The 25,020-nt window shown below is 44.1% G+C and overlaps 1 protein-coding gene across 1 annotated transcript; it reads left to right on the forward strand.

The window, feature by feature from the left end:
- The first annotated feature begins 1,718 nt into the window (after positions 1–1,718).
- On the forward strand, positions 1,719–20,699 carry LOC139763022 (uncharacterized). The gene is made up of 4 exons (XM_071688556.1): positions 1,719–1,925; positions 5,714–5,826; positions 15,567–15,704; positions 20,382–20,699. Exons 1-4 carry the CDS (start codon positions 1,775–1,777, stop codon positions 20,598–20,600), a joined length of 621 nt encoding a protein of 206 aa, XP_071544657.1. The 5' UTR covers positions 1,719–1,774; the 3' UTR covers positions 20,601–20,699.
- Positions 20,700–25,020: the final 4,321 nt, after the last annotated feature.

Raw genomic sequence — 25,020 nt, forward strand, 5'->3', positions numbered from 1 at the left:
CTCACTTCCATGGCTTCTCATCCCCAACCGACTTCATACTTGCCCCTCTTTCCAAAACTCTTGCATTTACCTCCCTAACAACCCCATCCATAAACAAATTAAACAACCATGGAGACATCACACACCCCTGCCGCAAACCTACATTCACTGAGAACCAATCACTTTCCTCTCTTCCTACACGTACACATGCCTTACATCCTCGATAAAAACTTTTCACTGCTTCTAACAACTTGCCTCCCACACCATATATTCTTAATACCTTCCACAGAGCATCTCTATCAACTCTATCATATGTCTTCTCTAGATCCATAAATGCTACATACAAATCCATTTGCTTTTCTAAGTATTTCTCACATACATTCTTCAAAGCAAACACCTGATCCACACATCCTCTACCACTTCTGAAACCACACTGCTCTTCCCCAATCTGATGCTCTGTACATGCCTTCACCCTCTCAATCAATATCCTCCCATATAATTTACCAGGAATACTCAACAAACTTATACCTCTGTAATTTGAGCACTCACTCTTATCCCCTTTGCCTTTGTACAATGGCACTATGCACGCATTCTGCCAATCCTCAGGCACCTCACCATGAGTCATACATACATTAAATAACCTTACCAACCAGTCAATAATACAGTCACCCCCTTTTTTAATAAATTCCACTGCAATACCATCCAAACCTGCTGCCTTGCCGGCTTTCATCTTCCGCAAAGCTTTTACTACCTCTTCTCTGTTTACCAAATCATTTTCCCTAACACTCTCACTTTACACACCACCTCGACCAAAACACCCTATATCTGCCACTCTATCATCAAACACATTCAACAAACCTTCAAAATACTCACTCCATCTCCTTCTCACATCACCACTTCTTGTTATCACCTCCCCATTAGCGCCCTTCACTGAAGTTTCCATTTGTTCCCTTGTCTTACGCACTTTATTTACCTCCTTCCAAAACATCTTTTTATTCTCCCTAAAATTTAATGATACTCTCTCACCCCAACTCTCATTTGCCCTCTTTTTCACCTCTTGCACCTTTCTCTTGACCTCTTGTCTCTTTCTTTTATACATCTCCCACTCATTTGCATTTTTTCCCTGCAAAAATCGTCCAAATGCCTATCTCTTCTCTTTCACTAATAATAATGATAATGATAATAATAATAATAATAATAATAATAATAATAATAATAATAATAATAATAATAATAATAATTATAATCTTTCTTTTCTTTCTTTTAAACTATTTGCCATTTCCCGCGTTAGCGAGGTAGCGTTAAGAACAGAGGACTGGGCCTTTTTTGGAATATCCTCACCTGGCCCCCTCTGTTCCTTCTTTTGGAAAATTGAAAAAAAAAAAGAAAAAAAAAAAAAAAAAAAGAGAGGGGAGGATTTCCAGCCCCCCGCTCCCTCCCCTTTTAGTCGCCTTCTACGACACGCAGGGAATACGTGGGAAGTATTCTGCCTCCCCTATCCCCAGGGATAAATAATAATAATAATAATAATAATAATAATGATAATAATAATAATAATAATAATAATAATAATAATGATAATAATTATAATAATAACAATAATGATGATAATAATGATAATAATAATAATAATAATAATAATAATAATAATAATAATAATAATAATAATAATAATAATAATAATAATGATAATAATAATAATGATAATAATAATAACAATAATAATAATATTCCTCGGCCACAGAACTTCACCTTAAGCAACGCCTTCGTAGAAAACGAGGTGTTGTACAAGGTGATGCAGCTGGAGTACCTGACCCATCTGAGGCTGACCAACTGTGAAGCCCTGACACTGAACTTCCAGGAGGGCGTCTTGCCCGTGCTCACGGTCAAAGGTCACCAGCTGATATCTCTACTGTTGGCCAACTTCACCTCCGTTGACGTAGCTGGTAAGACAAAGCCAAGCAACACTGTTGTACGTAAGGGCGAAAATAACCTAACCCTGTTGCTGTGCTATGTGTTGTTATCCTTGATGTGCTATGATATCCTTGATGTGCTATGGTATGTGTTGTTATCCTCGATGTGCTATATGTGGTGTTATCCTTGATGTGCCATATGTGGTTTCATCCTTGTTGTGCTAAGTGATATGATATGTGTTATTATCCTTGATGTGCTAAGATATGTGGCGTTATCCTTGATTTGCTATGGTATGTGTTGCTATCCTTGATGTGTTATGATATGTGTTGTTATCCTTGATGTGCTATGTGTGTTGTTATCCTTGATGTGCTATGGTATGTGTTGCTATCCTTGATGTGTTGTGATATGTGTTGTTATCCTTGATGTGCTATGGTATGTGTTGTTATCCTTCATGTGCTATGTGTTGTTATCCTTGATGTGCTATGGTATGTGTTGCTATCCTTGATGTGTTATGATATGTGTTGTTATCCTTGATGTGCTATGGTATGTGTTGCTATCCTTGATGTGTTATGATATGTGTTGTTATCCTTGATGTGTTATGATATGTGTTGTTATCCTTGATGTGCTATGATATGTGGTGTTATCCTTGATGTGTTATGATATGTGTTGCTATCCTTGATGTGTTATGATATGTGTTGTTATCCTTGATGTGCTATGATATGTGGTGTTATCCTTGATGTGTTAGGATATGTGTTGTTATCCTTGATGTGCTATATGTGGTGTTATCCTTGATGTGCTACGATATGTGTTGTTATCCTTAATGTGCTATGATATGTGTTGTTATCCTTGATGTGCTATGATATCCTTGATGTGCTATGATATGTGTTGTTATCCTCGATGTGCTACGATATGTGTTGTTATCCTTGATGTGCTATGATATGTGTTGTTATCCTTGATGTGCTATGGTATGTGTTGTTATCCTTGATGTGCTATGATATGTGTTGTTATCCTTGATGTGCTACGATATGTGTTGTTATCCTTGATGTGCTATATGTGTTGTTATCCTTGATGTGCTATGATATGTGTTGCTATCCTTGATGTGCTACGATATGTGTTGTTATCCTTGATGTGCTATGATATGTGTTGTTATCCTTGATGTGCTATGTGTGTTGTTATCCTTGATGTGCTATGGTATGTGTTGTTATCCTTGATGTGCTATGATAAGTGTTGTTATCCTTGATGTGCTAAGATATGTGTTGTTATCCTTGATGTGCTATGATATGTGTTGTTATCCTTGATGTGCTATGATATGTTTTGTTATCCTTGATGTGCTATGATATGTGTTGTTATCCTTGATGTGCTATGATAAGTGTTGTTATCCTTGATGTGCTAAGATATGTGTTGTTATCCTTGATGTGCTATGATATGTGTTGTTATCCTTGATGTGCTATGATATGTGTTGTTATCCTTGATGTGCTATGGGATGTGTTGTTATCCTTGATGTGCTATGATATGTGTTATTATCCTTGATGTGCTATGATATGTGTTGTTATCCATGATGTGCTATGATATGTGTTGTTATCCTTGATGTGCTATGATATGTGGTGATATCCTTGATGTGCTATGTGTGTTGTTATACTTGATGTGCTACAATGAGTTGTTATCCTTGATGTGCTATGTGTGTTGTTATCCTTGATGGGCTATGATATGTGTTGTTATCCTTGAAGCGCTATGATGTGTTGTTATCCTTGAAGTGCTATGATATGTGTTGTTATCCTTGATGTGCTATGTTATGTGTTGTTATCCTTGATGCACTATGATATGTGTTGTTATCCTTGACGTGCTATGATATGTGTTGTTATCCTTGACGTGCTATGATATGTGTTGTTATCCCTGATGTGCTATGATAGGTGTTGTTATCCTTGATGTGCTATGATATGTGTTGTTATCCTTGATGTGCTATGATATGTGTTGTTATCCTTGATGTGCTATGATGTGTTGTTATCCATGATGTGCTATGATATGTGTTGTTATCCTTGATGTGCTATGATATGTGTTGTTATCCTTGATGTGCTATGATGTGTTGTTATCCATGATGTGCTATGATATGTGTTGTTATCCTTGATGTGCTATGATATGTTTTGTTATCCTTGATGTGCTATGATATGTGTTGTTATCCTTGATGTGCTATGATGTGTTGTTATCCTTGATGTGCTATGATGTGTTGTTATCCATGATGCGCTATGATATGTGTTGTTATCCTTGATGTGCTATGATATGTGTTGTTATCCTTGATGTGCTATGATATGTGTTGTTATCCTTGATGTGCTATGATATGTGTTGTTATCCTTGATGTGCTATGATATGTGTTGTTATCCTTGATGTGCTATGATATGTGTTGTTATCCTTGATGTGCTATGATATGTGTTGTTATCCTTGACGTGCTATGATATGTGTTGTTATCCTTGATGTGCTATGATATGTGTTGTTATCCTTGATGTGCTATATGTGTTATCACGGACTGCATTTTACTGAGATTTTTATATAAACTTCAAATTACATCCAATCAAATAACGTTCAGTCTAAATCTAATTTAGTGATGGAAGTAAATCTATAACAAATGTTGTTCTTGTGGTAGTGGTGAGTTAACAATAATACCATGTCAAGTGTGATCATCTGTTGTTAACAACTGTAGAACCCGTAGTTCTGTGTTACATAACTTGAGGTCTGTTGTTAACAACTGTAGAACCTGTAGTTCTGTGCGACATAACCTGAGGTCTGTTGTTAACAACTGTAGAACCTTTAGTTCTGTGTTACATAACTTGAGGTCTGTTTTTAACAACTGTAGAACCTGTAGTTCAGTGTTACATAACCTGAGGTCTGTTGTTAACAACTGTAGAACCTTTAGTTCTGTGTTACATAACCTGAGGTCTGTTGTTAACAACTGTAGAACCTGTATTTCTGTGTTACATAACCTGAGGTCTGTTGTTAACAACTGTAGAACCTGTAGTTCTGTGCTACATAACCTGAGGTCTGTTGTTAACAACTGTAGAACCTGTAGTTGTGTTACATAACCTGAGGTCATTGTTAACAACTGTAGAACCTGCAGTTCTGTGTTACATAACCTGAGGTCTGTTGTTAACAACTGTAGAACCTGTAGTCCTGTGTTACATAACCTGAGGTCAGTTGTTAACAACTGTAGAACCTGTAGTTCTGTGTTACATAACCTGAGGTCTGTTGTTAACAACTGTAGAACCTGTAGTTTTGTTACATAACCTGAGGTCTGTTGTTAACAACTGTAGAACCTGTAGTTCTGTGTTACATATCCTGAGGTCAGTTGTTAACAACTGTAGAACCTGTAGTTGTGTTACATAACCTGAAGTCTGTTGTTAACAACTGTAGAACCGGTAGTTCTGTGTTACATTACCTGAGGTCTGTTGTTAGCAACTGTAGAACCTGTAATTGTTACATAACCTGAGGTCTGTTGTTAACAACTGTAGAACCTGTAGTTCTGTGTTACATTACCTGAGGTCTGTTGTTAACAACTGTAGAACCTGTAGTTGTTACATAACCTGAGGTCTGTTGTTAACAACTGTAGAACCTGTAGTTCTGTGTTACATAACCTGAGGTCTGTTGTTAACAACTGTAGAACCTGTAGTTCTGTGTTACATTACCTGAGGTCTGTTGTTAGCAACTGTAGAACCTGTAGTTGTTACATAACCTGAGGTCTGTTGTTAACAACTGTAGAACCTGTAGTTCTGTGCTACATAACCTGAGGTCTGTTGTTAACAACTGTAGAACCTGTAGTTCTGTGTTACAGCCATCGGGGAGTGTTGTCCCGGGCTACAGAACCTGGCTCTGAGCGGCATTACAGTGTATGAAGACATCACATACCCGCGCGAACAATACTTCAATAACCTGAGAAACCTTGAGGTAAGGTAACGGGTTACCTGGCCTAACCTGTCCCCTCCTATGTTCCCTGGCCTGACCTGTCCCCTCCTATGTTACCTGGCCTGACCTGACCCCTCCTATATTACCTGGCCTGACCTGTCCCCTCCTATGTTACCTGGCCTGACCTGACCCCTCCTATATTACCTGGCCTGACCTGTTCCCTCCTATGTTACCTGGCCTGACCTGTTCCCTCCTATGTTACCTGGCCTGACCTGTCCCCTCCTATGTTACCTGGCCTGACCTGTTCCCTCCTATGTTACCTGGCCTGACCTGTTCCCTCCTATGTTACCTGGCCTGACCTGTTCCCTCCTATGTTACCTGGCCTGACCTGTCCCCTCCTATGTTCCCTGGCCTGACCTGTCCCCTCCTATGTTACCTGGCCTGACCTGACCCCTCCTATATTACCTGGCCTGACCTGTTCCCTCCTATGTTACCTGGCCTGATCTGTCCCCTCCTATGTTGCCTGGCCTGACCTGCCCCCTCCTATGTTACCTGGCCTGACCTGACCCCTACTATGTTACCTGGCCTGACCTGTCCCCTCCTATGTTATCTGGCCTGACCTGTCCACTACTATGTTACCTGGCCTGACCTGTCCCCTCCTATGTTATCTGGCCTGACCTGTCCCCTCCTATGTTACCTGGCCTGACCTGTCCCTTCCTATGTTACCTGGCCTGACCTGTCCCCTACTATGTTACCTGGCCTGACCTGTCCCCTCCTATCTTACCTGGCCTGACCTGTCCCGTCATATGTTACCTGGCCTGACCTGTCCCTTCCTATGTTACCTGGCCTGACCTGTCCCCTCCTATGTTACCTGGCCTGACCTGTCCCCTCCTATGTTACCTGGCCTGACTTGTCCCCTCCTATGTTACCTGGCCTGACCTGTCCACTACTATGTCACCTGGCCTGACCTGTCCCCTCCTATGTTACCTGGCCTGACCTGTCCACTACTATGTTACCTGGCCTGACCTGTCCCCTCCTATGTTACCTGGCCTGACCTGTCCCCTCCTATGTTACCTGGCCTGACCTGTCCCCTCCTATGTTACCTGGCCTGACCTGTCCCCTCCTATGTTACCTGGCCTGACCTGTCCACTACTATGTTACCTGGCCTGACCTGTCCCCTCCTATGTTACCTGGCCTGACCTGTCCACTACTATGTTACCTGGCCTGACCTGTCCACTACTATGTTACCTGGCCTGACCTGCCCCCTCATATGTTACCTGGCCTGACCTGTCCCCTCCTATGTTACCTGGCCTCACCTGTCCCTTCCTATGTTACCTGTCCTGACCTGTCCCCTCATATGTTACCTGGCCTGACCTGTCCCCTCATATGTTACCTGGCCTGACCTGTCCCTTCCTATGTTACCTGGCCTGACCTGTCCCTTCCTATGTTACCTGGCCTGACCTGTCCCCTCATATGTTACCTGGCCTGACCTGTCCCCTCATATGTTACCTGGCCTGACCTGTCCATTCCTATGTTACCTGGCCTGACCTGTCCCTTCCTATGTTACCTGGCCTGACCTGTCCCCTCATATGTTACCTGGCCTGACCTGTCCCCTCCTATGTTACCTGGCCTGACCTGTCCACTACTATGTTACCTGGCCTGACCTGTCCCTTCCTATGTTACCTGGCCTGACCTGTCCCCTCATATGTTACCTGGCCTGACCTGTCCCCTCCTATGTTACCTGGCCTGACCTGTCCCTTCCTATGTTACCTGGCCTGACCTGTCCCTTCCTATGTTACCTGGCCTGACCTGTCCCCTCCTATGTTACCTGGCCTGACCTGTCCTCTCCTATGTTTACCTGTCCTGACCTGCCCCCTCCTATGTTACCTGGCCTGACCTGCCCCCTCCTATGTTACCTGGTCTGACTTGTCCCCTGCTATGTTACCTGGCCTGACCTGTCCCTTCCTATGTTACCTGGCCTGACCTGTCCCTTCCTGTGTTACCTGGCCTGACCTGTCCCTTCCTATGTTACCTGGCCTGACCTGTCCGCTCTGGCAGCATCCATGTTCACTTTGTTCCAGTGTTCCAAATGATGTTCTCTTCCCTCCACTTTCTATGTCTCATCTGTACTGCTGGTTGTGGTCGTCTTAATCTCAACCCCATCTGACCACAACCCAACCTGACCACAACCCCATCTGACCACAACCCCACCTGACCACAACCCCATCTGACCACAACCCAACCTGACCACAACCCAACCTCACCACGACCCTACCTGAACACAAACCCACCTGACCACAACCCAACCTGACCACAACCCAACCTGACCACAACCCAAACTGACCACAACCCCACCTGACCACAACCCCACTTGACCACAACCCAACCTGACCACAACCCCACCTTACCACAACCCAACCTGACCACAACCCCACCTGACCACAACCCCACCTGACCACAACCCAACCTGACCACAACCCCACCTGAGCACAACCCAACCTGACCACAACCCAACCTGACCACAACCCAACCTGACCACAACCCCACACGAACACAAACCCACCTGACCACAACCCAACCTGACCACAACCCAACCTGACCAAATCCCAACCTGACCACAACCCAACCTGACCACAACCCGACCTAATCACAACCCCACCTCACCATAACCCCACCTCACCACAACCCAACCTGGTCACAGTCCAAATTGACCACAACCCCACCTGACCACAACCCAACCTGACCACAATCCAACCTGACCACAACCCAACCTGACCACAACCCCACACGAACACAATCCCACCTGACCATATCCCAACCTGACCACAATCCCACCTGACCACAACCCCACTTGACCACAACCCAACCTGATCACAAACATATCTAACCACAAACCCACCTGACCACAACCCCACATGACCATATCCCAACCTGACCACAACCCAACCTGGCCAAATCCCAACCTGGCCACAACCCAAACTGACCACAACCCCACCTGACCACAACCCAACCTGGCCACAACCCAAACTGACCACATCCCTACCTGACCACAACCCAAAGTGACCACAACCCTACCTAACCACAACCACACTTGACCATAACCCAACCTGACCACAACCCCACCTGACCACAAACCAAACCGACCACAACCCAACCTGACCACATCCCAACCTGACCACAACCCCACCTGACCACAACCCCAACTGACCACAACCCGACCACAACCCAACCTGATCACAACCCAACCTGAACACATCCCACACTGACCACATCCCAGCCTGATCACAACCCCACCTGACCACAACACCACCTGACCACAACCCTAACTGATCACAACCCCACCTCACCACAAACCAACCTGATCACAACCCAACCTCAACACAACCCAACCTGATCACAACCCACCTGACCACATCCCAACCTGATCACATCCCAACCTCACCACATCCCAACCTGACCACAACCCAACCTGACCACAACCCCACCTGACCACAACCCCACCTGACCACAACCCAACCTGATCACAACCCACCTGACCACATCCCAACTTGACCACATCCCAACCTGACCACATCCCAACCTGACCACATCCCAACCTGATCACATCCCAACCTCACCACATCCCAACCTCACCACATCTCAACCTGACCACAACCCCATCTGACCACAACCCCACCTGACCACAACCCCACCTGACCACAACCCAACCTGATCACAACCCAACCTGACCACAACCCAAATTGATCACATCCCAACCTGACCACAACCCAACCTGACCACAACCCCACCTGACCACAACCCAACCTGACCACATCCCAACCTGATCACATCCCAACTTCACCACATCTCAACCTGACCACAACCCAACCTGACCACAACCCCATCTGACCACAACCCCACCTGACCACAACCCCACCTGACCACAACCCCACCTGACCTCAACCCCACCTGACCCAACACATCCTGACCACAACCCATCCTGACCACAACCCATCCTGACCACAACCCCACCTGACCACAACCCAACCTGACCACATCCCAACCTGATCACATCCCAACCTCACCACATCTCAACCTGACCACGACCCAACCTGACCACGACCCAACCTGACCACAACCCCATCTGACCACAACCCCACCTGACCACAACCCCACCTGACCACAACCCCACCTGACCACAACCCCACCTGACCACATCCCAACCTGATCACAACCCAACCTGACCACAACCCAAATTGATCACATCCCAACCTGACCACATCCCAACCTGACCACAACCCCACCTGACCACAACCCAACCTGACCACATCCCAACCTGACCACAACCCCACCTGACCACAACCCAACCTGACCACATCCCAACCTGCCCACAACCCCACCTGACCCAACACATCCTGACCACAACCCATCCTGACCACAACCCAACCTGATCACAACCCAACCTGACCACAACCCAACCTGATCACAACACAACCTGACCACAACCCCACCTGACCACAATCCCACCTGACCACAACCCAACCTGACCACAACCTGATCACAACCCAACCTGACCACAACCCAACCTGACCACAACCCAACCTGTCCACATCCCAACCTGATCACAACCCCACCTCACCACAACCTAACCTGATCACAACCCAACCTGACCACAACCCCTCCTGACCACATCCCAACCTCACCACAACCCAACCTGACCACAACCCAACCTGACCACAACCCAACCTGATCACATCCCAACTGACCACAACCCCACCTGATCACAACCCCACCTGACCACAACCCAACCTGACCACAACCTGATCACAACCCCACCTTACCACAACCCAACCTGACCACAACCCAACCTGACCACATCCCAACCTGATCACATCCCAACCTGACCACAACCCCACCTGACCACAACCCAACCTGATCACATCCCAAGCTGATCACATCCCAACCTGACCACATCCCAACCTGACCACAACCCAACCTGACCACATCCCAACCTGATCACATCCCAACCTGACCACATCCCAACCTGACCACATCCCAACCTGACCACAACCCAACCTGACCACATCCCAACCTGACCACAACCCAACCTGACCACAACCCAACCTGACCACAACCCAACCTGACCACATCCCAACCTGACCACATCCCAACCTGACCACATCTCCAACCTGACCACATCCCAACCTGACCACATCCCAACCTGACCACATCTCAACCTGACCACAGCCCAACCTGACCACATCCCAACCTGATCACATCCCAACCTGATCACATCCCAACCTGACCACATCCCAACCTGACCACATCCCAACCTGATCACATCACAACCTGATCACAACTCAACCTGACCACAACCCAACCTGATCACATCCCAACCTGACCACAACCCAACCTGACCACAACCCAACCTGACCACATCCCAACCTGACCACATCCCAACCTGACCACATCTCAACCTGACCACAGCCCAACCTGACCACAACCCAACCTGACCACATCCCAACCTGACCACAACCCAACCTGACCACATCCCAACCTGACCACATCCCAACCTGACCACATCCCAACCTGACCACATCCAACCTGACCACATCCCAACCTGACCACATCCCAACCTGACCACATCCCAACCTGACCACATCCCAACCTGACCACATCCCAACCTGACCACATCTCAACCTGACCACATCCCAACCTGACCACATCCCAACCTGACCACATCCCAACCTGACCACATCCCAACCTGACCACATCCCAACCTGACCACATCCCAACCTGACCACATCCCAACCTGACCACATCCCAACCTGACCACATCCCAACCTGACCACATCCCAACCTGACCACATCCCAACCTGACCACATCTGACACAACCTCAACCTGACCACATCCCACCTGACCACATCCCAACCTGACCACATCCAACCTGACCACATCCAACCTGACCACATCCCAACCTGATCACATCTCAACCTGAACCACAACCCAAATGATCACATCCCAACCTGACCACATCCCAACCTGACCACAACCCCACCTGACCACAACCCAACCTGACCACATCCCAACCTGACCACAACCCCACCTGACCACATCCCAACCTGACCACATCCCAACCTGCCCACAACCCCACCTGACCCAACACCATCCTGACCACAACCCATCCTGACCACAACCCAACCTGATCACAACCCAACCTGACCACAACCCAACCTGATCACAACACCAACCTGACCACAACCCCACCTGACCACAATCCCACCTGACCACAACCCAACCTGACCACAAACCTGATCACAACCCAACCTGACCACAACCCAACCTGACCACAACCCAACCTGTCCACATCCCAACCTGATCACAACCCCAGCTCACCACAACCTAACCTGATCACAACCCACCTGACCACAACCCCTCCTGACCACATCCCAACCTCACCACAACCTAACCTGACCACAACCCAACCTGACCACAACCCCCTGATCACATCCCAACCTGACCACATCCCAACCTGACCACATCCAACCTGACCACTATCCCAACCTGACCACATCCCAACCTGACCACATCTCAACCTGACCACATCCCAACCTGATCACATCCAACCTGACCACATCCCAACCTGACCACATCCAACCTGACCACATCCCAACCTGATCACATCCCAACCTGACCACATCCCAACCTGACCACATACCAAACCTGATCACATCCCAACCTGACCACATCCCAACCTGACCACATCCCAACCTGACCACATCCCAACCTGACCACATCCCAACCTGACCACAACCCAACCTGACCACATCCCAACCTGACCACATCCCAACCTGACCACATCCCAACCTGACCACATCCCAACCTGACCACATCCCAACCTGACCACATCCCAACCTGACCACATCCCAACCTGACCACATCCCAACCTGACCACAACCCAACCTGACCACATCCCAACCTGACCACATCCCAACCTGATCACAACTCAACCTGACCACATCCCAACCTGACCACATCCCAACCTGATCACAACTCAACCTGACCACATCCCAACCTGACCACAACCCAACCTGACCACATCCCAACCTGATCACATCCCAACCTGACCACATCCCAACCTGATCACAACCCAACCTGACCACAACCCAACCTGACCACAACCCAACCTGACCACAACCAACCTGACCACATCCCAACCTGACCACATCCCAACCTGACCACAACCCAACCTGACCACAACCCAACCTGACCACATCCCAACCTGACCACATCCCAACCTGACCACATCCCAACCTGACCACATCCCAACCTGACCACAACCCAACCTGACCACATCCCAACCTGATCACATCCCAACCTGATCACATCCCAACCTGATCACAACTCAACCTGACCACATCCCAACCTGACCACATCCCACCTGACCCACATCCCAACCTGACCACAACCCAACCTGACCACATCCCAACCTGACCACATCCCAACCTGACCACATCTCAACCTGACCACAACCCAACCTGACCACATCCCAACCTGACCACATCCCAACCTGACCACATCCAACCTGACCACAGCCCAACCTGACCACATCCCAACCTGACCACAACCCAACCTGACCACATCCCAACCTGACCACATCCCAACCTGACCACGTCCCAATTCATTTCATAATATACATTACTGACCTTGAACTCAATCTCTTATCTAGGATCTCCAATTTGGCTGACGCTACTAAACTAGGAGGTAAGAGCTGTAAACAGGCGGGACTACGAAATAATTAAAAAAAATCTTAACTTACTAGAAAAGTGGTCAGACAGATGACAAATGAAGTTTAATGTAGACAAGTGTAAAGTGATGCACTTTGTAGACAAGTATATATATATTACGAAACTCTTTAACTAAAGAAAATGAATAATAAGACCTTGGAGATGTCATCAGCTACACTCTAAAATACACTATACAGTGTCAAGTACAGCAAGTAAATACAAAGGTAAGCAAATGTTAGGTTTCACAGCCAGGAGCATAGATTACAAGACAACAGGAACCATTCTCACACTATATAATTCTCTCATAAGACCACACCTTGAATATTCAGTCCAGTTTGGGTCTCAGAAACTATAAAAAGGATGAAAGGAAAATGCGAACAAGTACAAAGACGCGCAACAAAGTTGATCCCGTCCCCCAGAAATGTGGTATACGAAGAGAGGCTAAAATAATTGGATCTTCTATCTTCAAAAACGTAGAGCTAAGGTGGTGACTTAATCCAAGGGTTCAAAATTCTGAACAAGTTTGAAGAAGAAGAAAATCACGAACATCTTTTCGAAATATAAGAAAATGCAGTTACCTGGCAGGACAAATGGAATGAAACTCAAAGCTAAAAGATGGAGTAAAGACGAGGGAGAAACTTCACATCCTATGTGTGTGTGTGTTGAGCACTGTCATCAGTTAAAGTCACACGTAGTGAATGTTAACTTTATCAATAACTTCCAAAAGTCGTTCAGACAAATATCTTATCACTTCAGGTAAACTCTTGAGAAAAGCGCCAGAAATAACCGGTATAAAAGACGGCAGTAACGGGGCCACTAGAAGGCCAATGTGAAGTTGTGAGAATGGAATGACATTTTCTGGATAAGTTAAGATAGACTTTCCTTCACCAGACACCCCCCCCCCCCTCCGGGCCTCCTGGTGTATGTCTGTCTGTCTGTCTCATATAAACTCATGTAAACCTTCTGACACCACTGCATCTGCAACACTACGACTTCTGACACCATCACTACACGCTGACACCAGTACTACACCCTGACACCATCACTACACCCTGACACGATTACTACACCCTGACACCAATACTACACACTGACACCAATACTACACCCTGACACCAATACTACACCCTGACACCAATACTACACCCTGACACCATCACTACACCCTGACACCATCACTACACCCTGACACGAATACTACACCCTGACACCAATACTACCCCCTGACGCCATCACTACACCCTGACACCATCACTGCACCCTGACACCAATACTACACCCTGACACCACCATTACACCTGACACCAATACTACACCCTGACACCAATACTACCCGCTGACACCACCACTACACCCTGACACCACCACTACACCCTGACACCAATACTACACCCTGACACCATCACTACACCCTGACACGATTACTACACCCTGACACCAAAACTACCCCCTGACACCACCACTACCCCCTGACACCACCGCTACACCCTGACACCACCACTACACTCTGACACCATCACTACACCCTGACACCAATACTACACCCTGACACCACCACTACACCCTGACACCACCACTATACCCGGATACCACCACTACCCCTTGATACCACCACTACACCCTGAAACCACCACTACACCCTGACACCATCACTACACCCTGACACCTTCACTACACCCTGACACCATCACTACACCTTGACACCTTCACTACACCCTGACACCATCACTACACCCTGACATTAATACTACACCCTGACACCACCACTACCCCCTGACACCACCACTACCCCCTGACACCAACACTACACCCTGACACCACCACTACACCCTGACACCACCACTACCCCCTGACACCACCACTACCCCCTGACACCAACACTACACCCTGACACCAACACTACCCCCTGACACCAACACTACACCCTGACACCAACACTACACCCTGACACCACCACTACCCCCTGACACCACCAGTACATGTAGCCGGGCTGACAGCCAGGTTTTCCCCCACAGGTGTGGTCAAGTGTGACATCAGACACCTGTAATGCCACCATCTTACGTCAGCTGCTGCTCTACGCGCCATACATCACCAACTTACTGGTCAAGGCCACAGACGCGCTCTCTGACAAGCTATTGTTTGAGATATGGCGGGTAGGTAGTATGTAGGTAGTATGTAGGTAGGTATGTAGGTAGGTATGGATGTTTGAGATATGGCGGGTAGGTAGTATGTAGGTAGTATGTAGGTAGGTATGTAGGTAGGTATGGATGTTTGAGATATGGCGGGTAGGTAGTATGTAGGTAGGTATGTAGGTAGGTATGGATGTTTGAGATATGGCGGGTAGGTAGTATGTAGGTAGTATGTAGGTAGTATGTAGGTAGGTATGGATGTTTGAGATATGCCGGGAAGGTAGTATGTAGGTAGTATGTAGGTAGGTATGGATGTTTGAGATATGGAGGGTAGGTAGTATGTAGGTAGTATGTAGGTAGGTATGGATGTTTGAGATATGGCGGGTAGGTAGTATGTAGGTAGTATGTAGGTAGGTATGTAGGTAGGTATGGATGTTTGAGATATGGCGGGTAGGTAGTATGTAGGTAGTATGTAGTAGGTATGTAGGTAGGTATGGATGTTTGAGATATGGCGGGTAGGTAGTATGTAGGTAGGTATGTAGGTAGTATGTAGGTAGGTATGGATGTTTGAGATAAGCGCGGGTAGGTATTATGTAGGTAGGTATTTCGGTAAGGTATGTATGTAGAGATATGGGCTGTGAATGTAGATATGTCGGGTAGGTAATGTAGGTACGTATGTCGGTAGGTAAGGTCAGGTAGGTATGGATGTTTGAGCATATGGCGGGTAGGTAGTATGTCGGTAGTGTAGTAGTATTGTAGGTAAGTGTGGATGTTTGAGATCTATGGCGGGTAGGTCGTATGTAGGTAGGTATGTAGGTAGGTAATGTAGGTAGGTATGGATGTTTGAGATATGGCGGGGTAGGGTAGTATGTAGGTAGGTATATGAGGTAGGTCTGGACTGTTTGCGATATTGCGGGTAGGTAGTATGTAGGTAGGATATGAAGGTAGTATGAGATGTTTGAGATATGGCGGGTAGGCTTAGTATGTAGGTAGTCATGTAGGTAGTATGTAGTGTTGGATGTTTGGTAGGCGGTAGGTAGTATGTAGGTAGTATGTAGGTAGGTATGGATGTTTGAGATATGGCGGGTAGGTAGTATGTAGGTAGGTATGTAGGTAGTATGTAGGTAGGTATGGATGTTTGAGATATGGCGGGTAGGTAGTTGAGGTTGTAGGTAGGTATGTAGGTAGGTATGGATGTTTGAGATATGGCGGGTAGGTAGTATGTAGGTAGTATGTAGGTAGTATGTAGGTAGGTATGGATGTTTGAGATATGGCGGGTAGGTAGTATGTAGGTAGTATGTAGGTAGTATGTAGGTAGGTATGGATGTTTGAGATATGGCGGGTAGGTAGTATGTAGGTAGGTATGTAGGTAGGTATGGATGTTTGAGATATGGCAGGTAGGTAGTATTAGGTAGGTATTTTAGTAGTATGTAGGTAGGTATGGATGTTTGAGATATGCGGGTAGGTAGTATGTAGGTAGTATGTAGTGTAGGTAATGTAGGTAGGGCTGTATGTATGTAGGTATGGATGTAAGTAGTAGGTATGGATGTAGGTATGTAGGATGTAGGTATGGATGTAGGTATGTATGTAGGTATGGATGTAGGTATGTATGTAGGTATGGATGTATGTATGTATGTAGGTATGGATGTAGGTATGTAGGTATGGATGTAGGTATGTATGTAGGTATGGATGTATGTATGTATATAGGTATGGATGTAGGTATGGATGTAGGTATGTATGTAGGTATGGATGTAGGTATGGATGTAGGTATGTATGTATGGATGTAGGTTGGTATGTAGGTATGGATGTAGGTATGGATGTAGGTATGTATGTAGGTATGGATGTAGGTATGGATGTAGGTATGTATGTAGGTATGGATGTAGGTATGGATGTAGGTTGGTATGTAGGTATGGATGTAGGTATGTATGTATGTATGTAGGTATGGATGTAGGTATGTAGGTATGGATGTAGGTATGGATGTAGGTATGGATGTAGGTATGTAGGTATGGATGTAGGTATGGATGTAGGTATGGATGTAGGTATGTAGGTATGGATGTAGGTATGGATGTATGGATGTAGGTTGGTATGTAGGTAAGGATGTAGGTATGTAGGTATGGATGTAGGTATGGATGTATGTATGTATGTAGGTATGGATGTAGGTATGGATGTATGGATGTAGGTTGGTATGTAGGTATGGATGTAGGTATGTAGGTATGTATGTAGGTATGGATGTATGGATGTAGATTGGTATGTAGGTATGTATGTATGTATGTAGGTATGGATGTAGGTTGGTATGTAGGTATGGATGAAGGTATGTATGTATGTATGTGGGTATGGATGTAGGTATTATGTATTTGTATAGGTATGGATGTAGGTTGGTATGTAGGTATGGATATAGGTATGTATGTATGTATGTGGGTATGGATGTAGGTATGTATGTATGTATGTATGTATTTATGTATGTATGTATGTAGGTATGGATGTAGGTATGTAGGTATGGATGTAGGTATGGATGTAGGTATGTATGTATGTATGTAGGTATGGATGTATGTATGTATGTATGTATGTGGGTTTGGATGTAGGTATGTATGTATGTATGCATGTATGTATGTGGGTATGGATGTAGGTATGTATGTATGTATGTAGGTATGTAGGTATGGATGTAGGTATGGATGTAGGTATGTATGTATGTATGTAGGTATGGATGTAGGTATGGATGTATGTATGTATGTATGTATGTATGTAGGTATGGATGTATGTAGGTAGGTAGGTAGGTATGTAGGTATGGATGTAGGTATGGATGTAGGTATGGATATAGGTATGTATGTAGGTATGTAGGTATGGATGTAGTTATGTATGTATGTATGTAGGTATGGATGTAGGTATGGATGTAGGTATGTATGTATGTATGTAGGTATGGATGTATGTAGGTAGGTACGTAGGTATGTAGGTATGGATGTATGTATGGATGTAGGCATGGATGTAGGTATGGATGTATGTATGTAGGTATGGATGTAGGTATGGATGTAGGTATGGATGTAGGTATGTATGTATGTATGTAGGTATGGATGTATGTATGTAGGTAGGTAGGTATGTAGGTATGGATGTATGTATGGATGTAGGTATGGATGTAGGTATGTAGGTATGGATGTAGGTATGTAGGTATGGATGTAGGTATGGATGTATGGATGTAGGTTGGTATGTAGTTATGGATGTAGGTATGTATGTATGTATGTAGGTATGTATGTATGTATGTATGTATGTATGTATGTATGTATGTATGTATGTAGGTAGGTAGGTAGGTATGTAGGTATGTACATATGTATGTATGTAGATATGTATGCAGGTAGGTATGAAGGTATGTATACATGTATATATGTATGTGTGTAGGTAGGTAGGTATGTAAGTATGTATATATGTATGTATGCATGTAGGTAGGTATGTATATATGTATGTATGTAGGTATATATGTATGTATATATGTATGTATGTATGTATGTATGTATGTATGTAGGTAGGTATGTATGTATGTATGTATGTATGTATGTATATATATATATTATGCAATGGCTTACAACTGCTGCTATGAGAATTATGCCACAAATGATTGTATTCACGATGAGACGTGGAGACAATCCACCCCATCATCATGTATCAATACTTGACACAAGTCTCCTTCCCAAGCTCACTTTCTCTCACCACTCTTTTCACCCCAACATTCACTCTTCTTTTCTGAAAACCCATACAAATCTTCACCTTCGCCTCCACAAGATAATGGTCAGACATCCCTCCAGTTGCACCTCTCAGCACATTAACATCCAAAAGTCTCTCTTTCGCGCGCCTGTCAACTAACACGTAATCCAATAACGCTCTCTGGCCATCTCTCCTACTTACATACGTATACTTATGTATATCTCGCTTTTTAAACCAGGTATTCCCAATCATCAGTCCTTTTTCAGCACATAAATCTACAAGCTCTTCACCATTTCCATTTACAACACTGAACACCCCATGTATACCAATTATTCCCTCAACTGCCACATTACTCACCTTTGCATTCAAATCACCCATCACTATAACCCGGTCTCGTGCATCAAAACCACTAACACACTCATTCAGCTGCTCCCAAAACACTTGCCTCTCATGATCTTTCTTCTCATGCCCAGGTGCATATGCACCAATAATCACCCACCTCTCTCCATCAACTTTCAGTTTTACCCATATTAATCGAGAATTTACTTTCTTACACTCTATCACATACTCCCACAACTCCTGTTTCAGGAGTATTGCTACTCCTTCCCTTGCTCTTGTCCTCTCACTAACCCCTGACTTCACTCCCCAGACATTCCCAAACCACTCTTCCCCTTTACCCTTGAGCTTCGTTTCACTCAGAGCCAAAACATCCAGGTTCCTTTCCTCAAACATACTACCTATCTCTCCCCTTTTTTCTCATCTTGGTTACATCCACACACATTTAGACACCTCAATCTGAGTCTACGAGGAGGATGAGCACTCCCCCTTTTAGAAATTACAGGTTAAATCATTTGTTTTTTAAAGAAACGAAGGATGAGTTATGATAGTGAAGTGAAAGCCAAGTGAAATAGAAATTGATCCGTTTCTTATTACATAAGAAACTGATGGTAATTCACTTCATAATTGTTGAATAATTTGGATTGACTGTGTGTCTTCTTACCTTCACAGGAGAACGAGATGTGTCACTTGTCACGCTTGACAATTGACAGTTGCCAGAACGTGACAGCGTGTGTCATGCACCATCTGTTGGACGTGAGGAACCAGCTGAGCCTCCTCCGTGTGTGGAGTTGCCTCTTCATCACCAAACATGATCAAAACCAGCTGAAACAACGCATTAAAGATGAAAATTGTGATGTCTATCTGGAATGGTATTCTTGGAATGGTTGACCGTTCAATACGTGTGGGGGTGTGTGGGGGTGTGTGTGTGTGTGTGTGTGGGTGTGGGTGTGTGTGTGTGTGTGTGTGTGTGTGGGTATGTGTGTGTGTGTGTGTGTGTGTGTGTGTGTGTGTGTGGGTATGTGTGTGTGTGTGTGTGTGTGTGTGTGTGTGTGTGTGTGTGTGTGTGGGTATGTGTGTGTGTGTGTGTGTGTGTGGGTATGTGTGTGTGTGTGTGTGGGTATGTGTGTGTGTGTGTGTGTGTGTGTGTGTGTGTGTGTGTGTGTGTGTGTGTGTGTGGGTATGTGTGTGTGTGTGTGTGTGTGTGGGTATGTGTGTGTGTGTGTGTGGGTATGTGTGTGTGTGTGTGTGTGTGTGTGTGTGTGTGTGTGTGTGTGTGTGTGTGTGTGTGTGGGTATGTGTGTGTGTGTGTGTGGGTATGTGTGTGTGTGTGTGTGTGTGTGTGTGTGTGTGTGTGTGTGTGGGTATGTGTGTGTGTGTGTGTGTGTGTGTGTGGGTATGTGTGTGTGTGTGTGTGGGTATGTGTGTGTGTGTGTGTGTGTGTGGGTGTGTGTGTGTGTGTGTGGGTGTGGGGGTTTATTTCTACTATTCATCCTTCCCTTCCTTCCCACCTGCTGACCACCACCACACTCCACAACACTTTGTGGTGACAACAACAACAACAACAACAACAACAACAACAACAACAACAACAACGAACAACCCACCACCACAACCCCCCCCCCTCTCCCCCTCCCCTTCGAGACTCTGACGTCACCAACACATACGAAATGTAAACATTTTCTGACGTCACGTTGTGTTGTTTATAACCCAACTTTATATTACAACTTCCTTCTATATATGTCATATATATATATATATATATATATATATATATATATATATATATATATATATATATATATATATATATATATATATATATATATATATATATATATATATATATATATATATATATATATACATACGACTAACTTCAATATTTGGCTGGTTAGATCCGATGTAAACAACAATATTTACAACCTTGACCACTATGTGTGGGGCAAGGTTATAACCGGAAACTTAATAATAAACTTAGTGTTGTAACAACCGACATGTGACGGTGACCTAGTGTTGCCAGCACAATGCGTGTATCCAAGGTTGTAATTATTACTTGCATGAAGGTTGTACATATGTTTCATCATCAAGGTTGTAAGTTAACAGCAGCAAACACGTGGATGAAGGATATGTGGATCTTCCACAGTAAACGATTGCACTGTGTTCATTACAAGCTTCAGTTATAGTGGGTTATTAATTATAGTGGGTTATTAATTATAGTGGGTTATTAATTATAGTGAGTTATTAATTATAGTTGGTTATTAATTATAGTTGGTTATTAATTATAGTGGGTTATTAATTATAGTGGGTTATTAATTATAGTGAGTTATTAATTATAGTGGGTTATTGATTATAGTGGGTTATTAATTATAGTGGGTTATTGATTATAGTGGGTTATTAATCATAGTGGGTTATCAATCATAGTGGGTTATTAATTATAGTGGGTTATTAATTATAGTCGGTTATTAATCAGTTGTACAATTATAGTGGGTTATTAATCATAGTGGGTTATTAATCAAAGTGGGTTATTAATTATAGTGGGTTATTAATCATAGTGGGTTATTAATCATAATGGGTTATTAATCATAGTGGGTTATTAATCATAGTGGGTTATTTATTATAGTGGGTTAATAATCATAGTGGGTTATTAACCATAGTGGGTTATTAATCATAGTGGGTTATTAATCATAGTGGGTTATTAATTATAGTGGGTTATTAATCATAGTGGGTTATTAATCATAGTGGGTTATTAATTATAGTGGGTTATTAATTATAGTGGGTTATTAATCATAGTGGGTTATTAATCGTAGTGGGTTATTAATCATAGTGGGTTATTAATCATAGTGGGTTATTAATTATAGTGGGTTATTAATCATAGTGGGTTTTTAATTATAGCGGGTTATTAATCATAGTGGGTTATTAATTATAGTGGGTTATTAATCATAGTGGGTAATTAATTATAGTGGGTTATTAATCATAGTGTGTTATTAATCATAGTGGGTTATTAATCATAGTGGGTTATTAATCATAGTGGGTTATTAATCATAGTGGGTTATTAATTATAGTGGGTTATTAATCATAGTGGGTTATTAATCATAGTTGGTTATTAATTATAGTGGGTTATTAATTATAGTGGGTTATTAATCATAGTGGGTTATTAATCATAGTGGGTTATTAATTATAGTGGGTTATTAATCATAGTGGGTAATTAATTATAGTGGGTTATTAATCATAGTGGGTTATTAATTATAGTGGGTTATTAATCATAGTGGGTTATTAATCATAGTGGGTTATTAATCATAGTGGGTTATTAATCATAGTGGGTTATTAATTATAGTGGGTTATTAATCATAGTGGGTTATTAATTATGGTGGGTTATTATTCATAGTGGGTTATTAATCATAGTCGGTAATTAATCATAGTGGGTTATTAATCATAGTGGGTTATTAATTTAATCATAGTGGGTTATCAATTAGTTGTACTTTCAAATATTATGCTCAGTCGTGTTGTATATATAAACTTAACATTGACCACATTTATATAAGTTAGTTAATCTAGTGAGTCAGTTATGGTTAGTTAATCTAGTGAGTCACTCATTCATAACTGATTTAATGACAACATTATATCATAACCTTCAACCATGTACACCATGATCACTAGTGTTAACCATCCTGTGTATGTACGTACACTCGTCACAATCTGTGTATGTACGTACACTCATCACAACCTGTGTGCGTACGTACACTCATCACAACCTGTGTGCGTACGTACAATCGTCACAACCTGTGTACCTACGTACACTCGTCACAACCTAGGTACATACGTACACTCGTCACAGACTGTGTACATAAGTACTGTCGTCACAACCTGTGTACGTAAGTACAGTCGTCACAACCTGTGTACGTACGTACACTCGTCGCAATCTGTGTACGTACGTACACTCGTCGCAACCTATGCGCGTACATACACTCGTCGTAACCTCTGTACGTACGTACATTCGTCACAATCTGTGTACGTACGTACACTCGTCACAATCTGTTTACGCACGTACACTTGTCACAACCTGTGTACATACGTACACTCGTCACAATCTGTTTACGTACGTACACTCGTCACAATCTGTTTACGTACGTACCGTCGTCACAATCTGTTTACGTACATATACTCGTCACAACCTATGTACGTACGTACATTTGTCGCAGCCTCTGTACGTACGTACACTCGTCACAACTGTATACGCACGTGCACTCGTCACCTCTGCATGTACATAAACCCCCTCACAATCTGTGTACGTACGTACACTCGTCACAATCTGTGTACGTAGGTACACTCTTCACAACCTGTGTACGTACGTACACTCGTCACAACCTGTGTACTTAAGTACATTCGTCACAACCTGTGTACGTACGTACACTCGTCACAATCTGTTTACGTACGTACACTCGTCACAACCTCTGCACGTACGTACACCCGTCACAATCTGTGTACATACGTACACTCGTCACAATCTGTGTACGTACGTACACTCTTCACAACCTGTGTACGTACGTACACTCGTCACAACCTGCGTACTTAAGTACAATCGTCACAACCTGTGTGCGTACGTACACTCGTCACAATCTGTACGTACATACACTCGTCACCGGTGTACGTACGTACTCTCGTCACAATCTGCGTACGCAAGTACTCTCGTCACAACCTGTGTACGTACGTACACTCGTCACAACCTATGTACGTACGTACACTCGTCAACCTGTGCATTTACGTACACTCGTCACCTGTGTACGTACATATACTCGTCACAACCTGTGTACGTACGTACACTCGTCACAACCCATGTACGTACGTACACTCGTCAACCTGTGTATTTACGTACACTCGTCACAACCTGTGTACGTACGTACACTCGTCACAGTAAACCCACATTACAAGCACACACAGTACGTCACAACCTCGCTTCCAACCGTACGATGTAACAGACCCCGTCACCACAACCCATCCTCTACACTGATGGTGGCGAAGACGGTTATATGAATAATGATTATATATAACAACATGATGATGATGATGATCATTATTATTATCATTATTGCATGATAATAGAATATACATAAAGTGTCGTACATTCATGTGAGGACGAAGCAACACATCAGGTTATATGATAACAACCTTGTTATACCTGAGAGTTACAACCTTGTAGTATAACGACCATACAACCTCAGCTGATGTTCAGCTGATGATACCAGACCTTAATGATGGAAATATATATCATTCAACATTACAACTCCTGTCATTATTATACATTGATTAT

This window comes from Panulirus ornatus, chromosome 45 (assembly GCF_036320965.1).
Source record: "Panulirus ornatus isolate Po-2019 chromosome 45, ASM3632096v1, whole genome shotgun sequence".
Taxonomy (NCBI): Eukaryota; Metazoa; Arthropoda; class Malacostraca; order Decapoda; family Palinuridae; genus Panulirus; species Panulirus ornatus.

Coding starts and splice junctions, on each gene's coding strand:
- LOC139763022 (XM_071688556.1), top strand. CDS start 1,775: ATGCAGCTGGAGTACCTGACCCATCTGAGGCTGACCAACTGTGAAGCC. Junction 5,827..15,566: donor ATAACCTGAGAAACCTTGAG/GTAAGGTAACGG, acceptor TTTCCCCCACAG/GTGTGGTCAAGTGTGACATC. Junction 15,705..20,381: donor TATTGTTTGAGATATGGCGG/GTAGGTAGTATG, acceptor TTACCTTCACAG/GAGAACGAGATGTGTCACTT.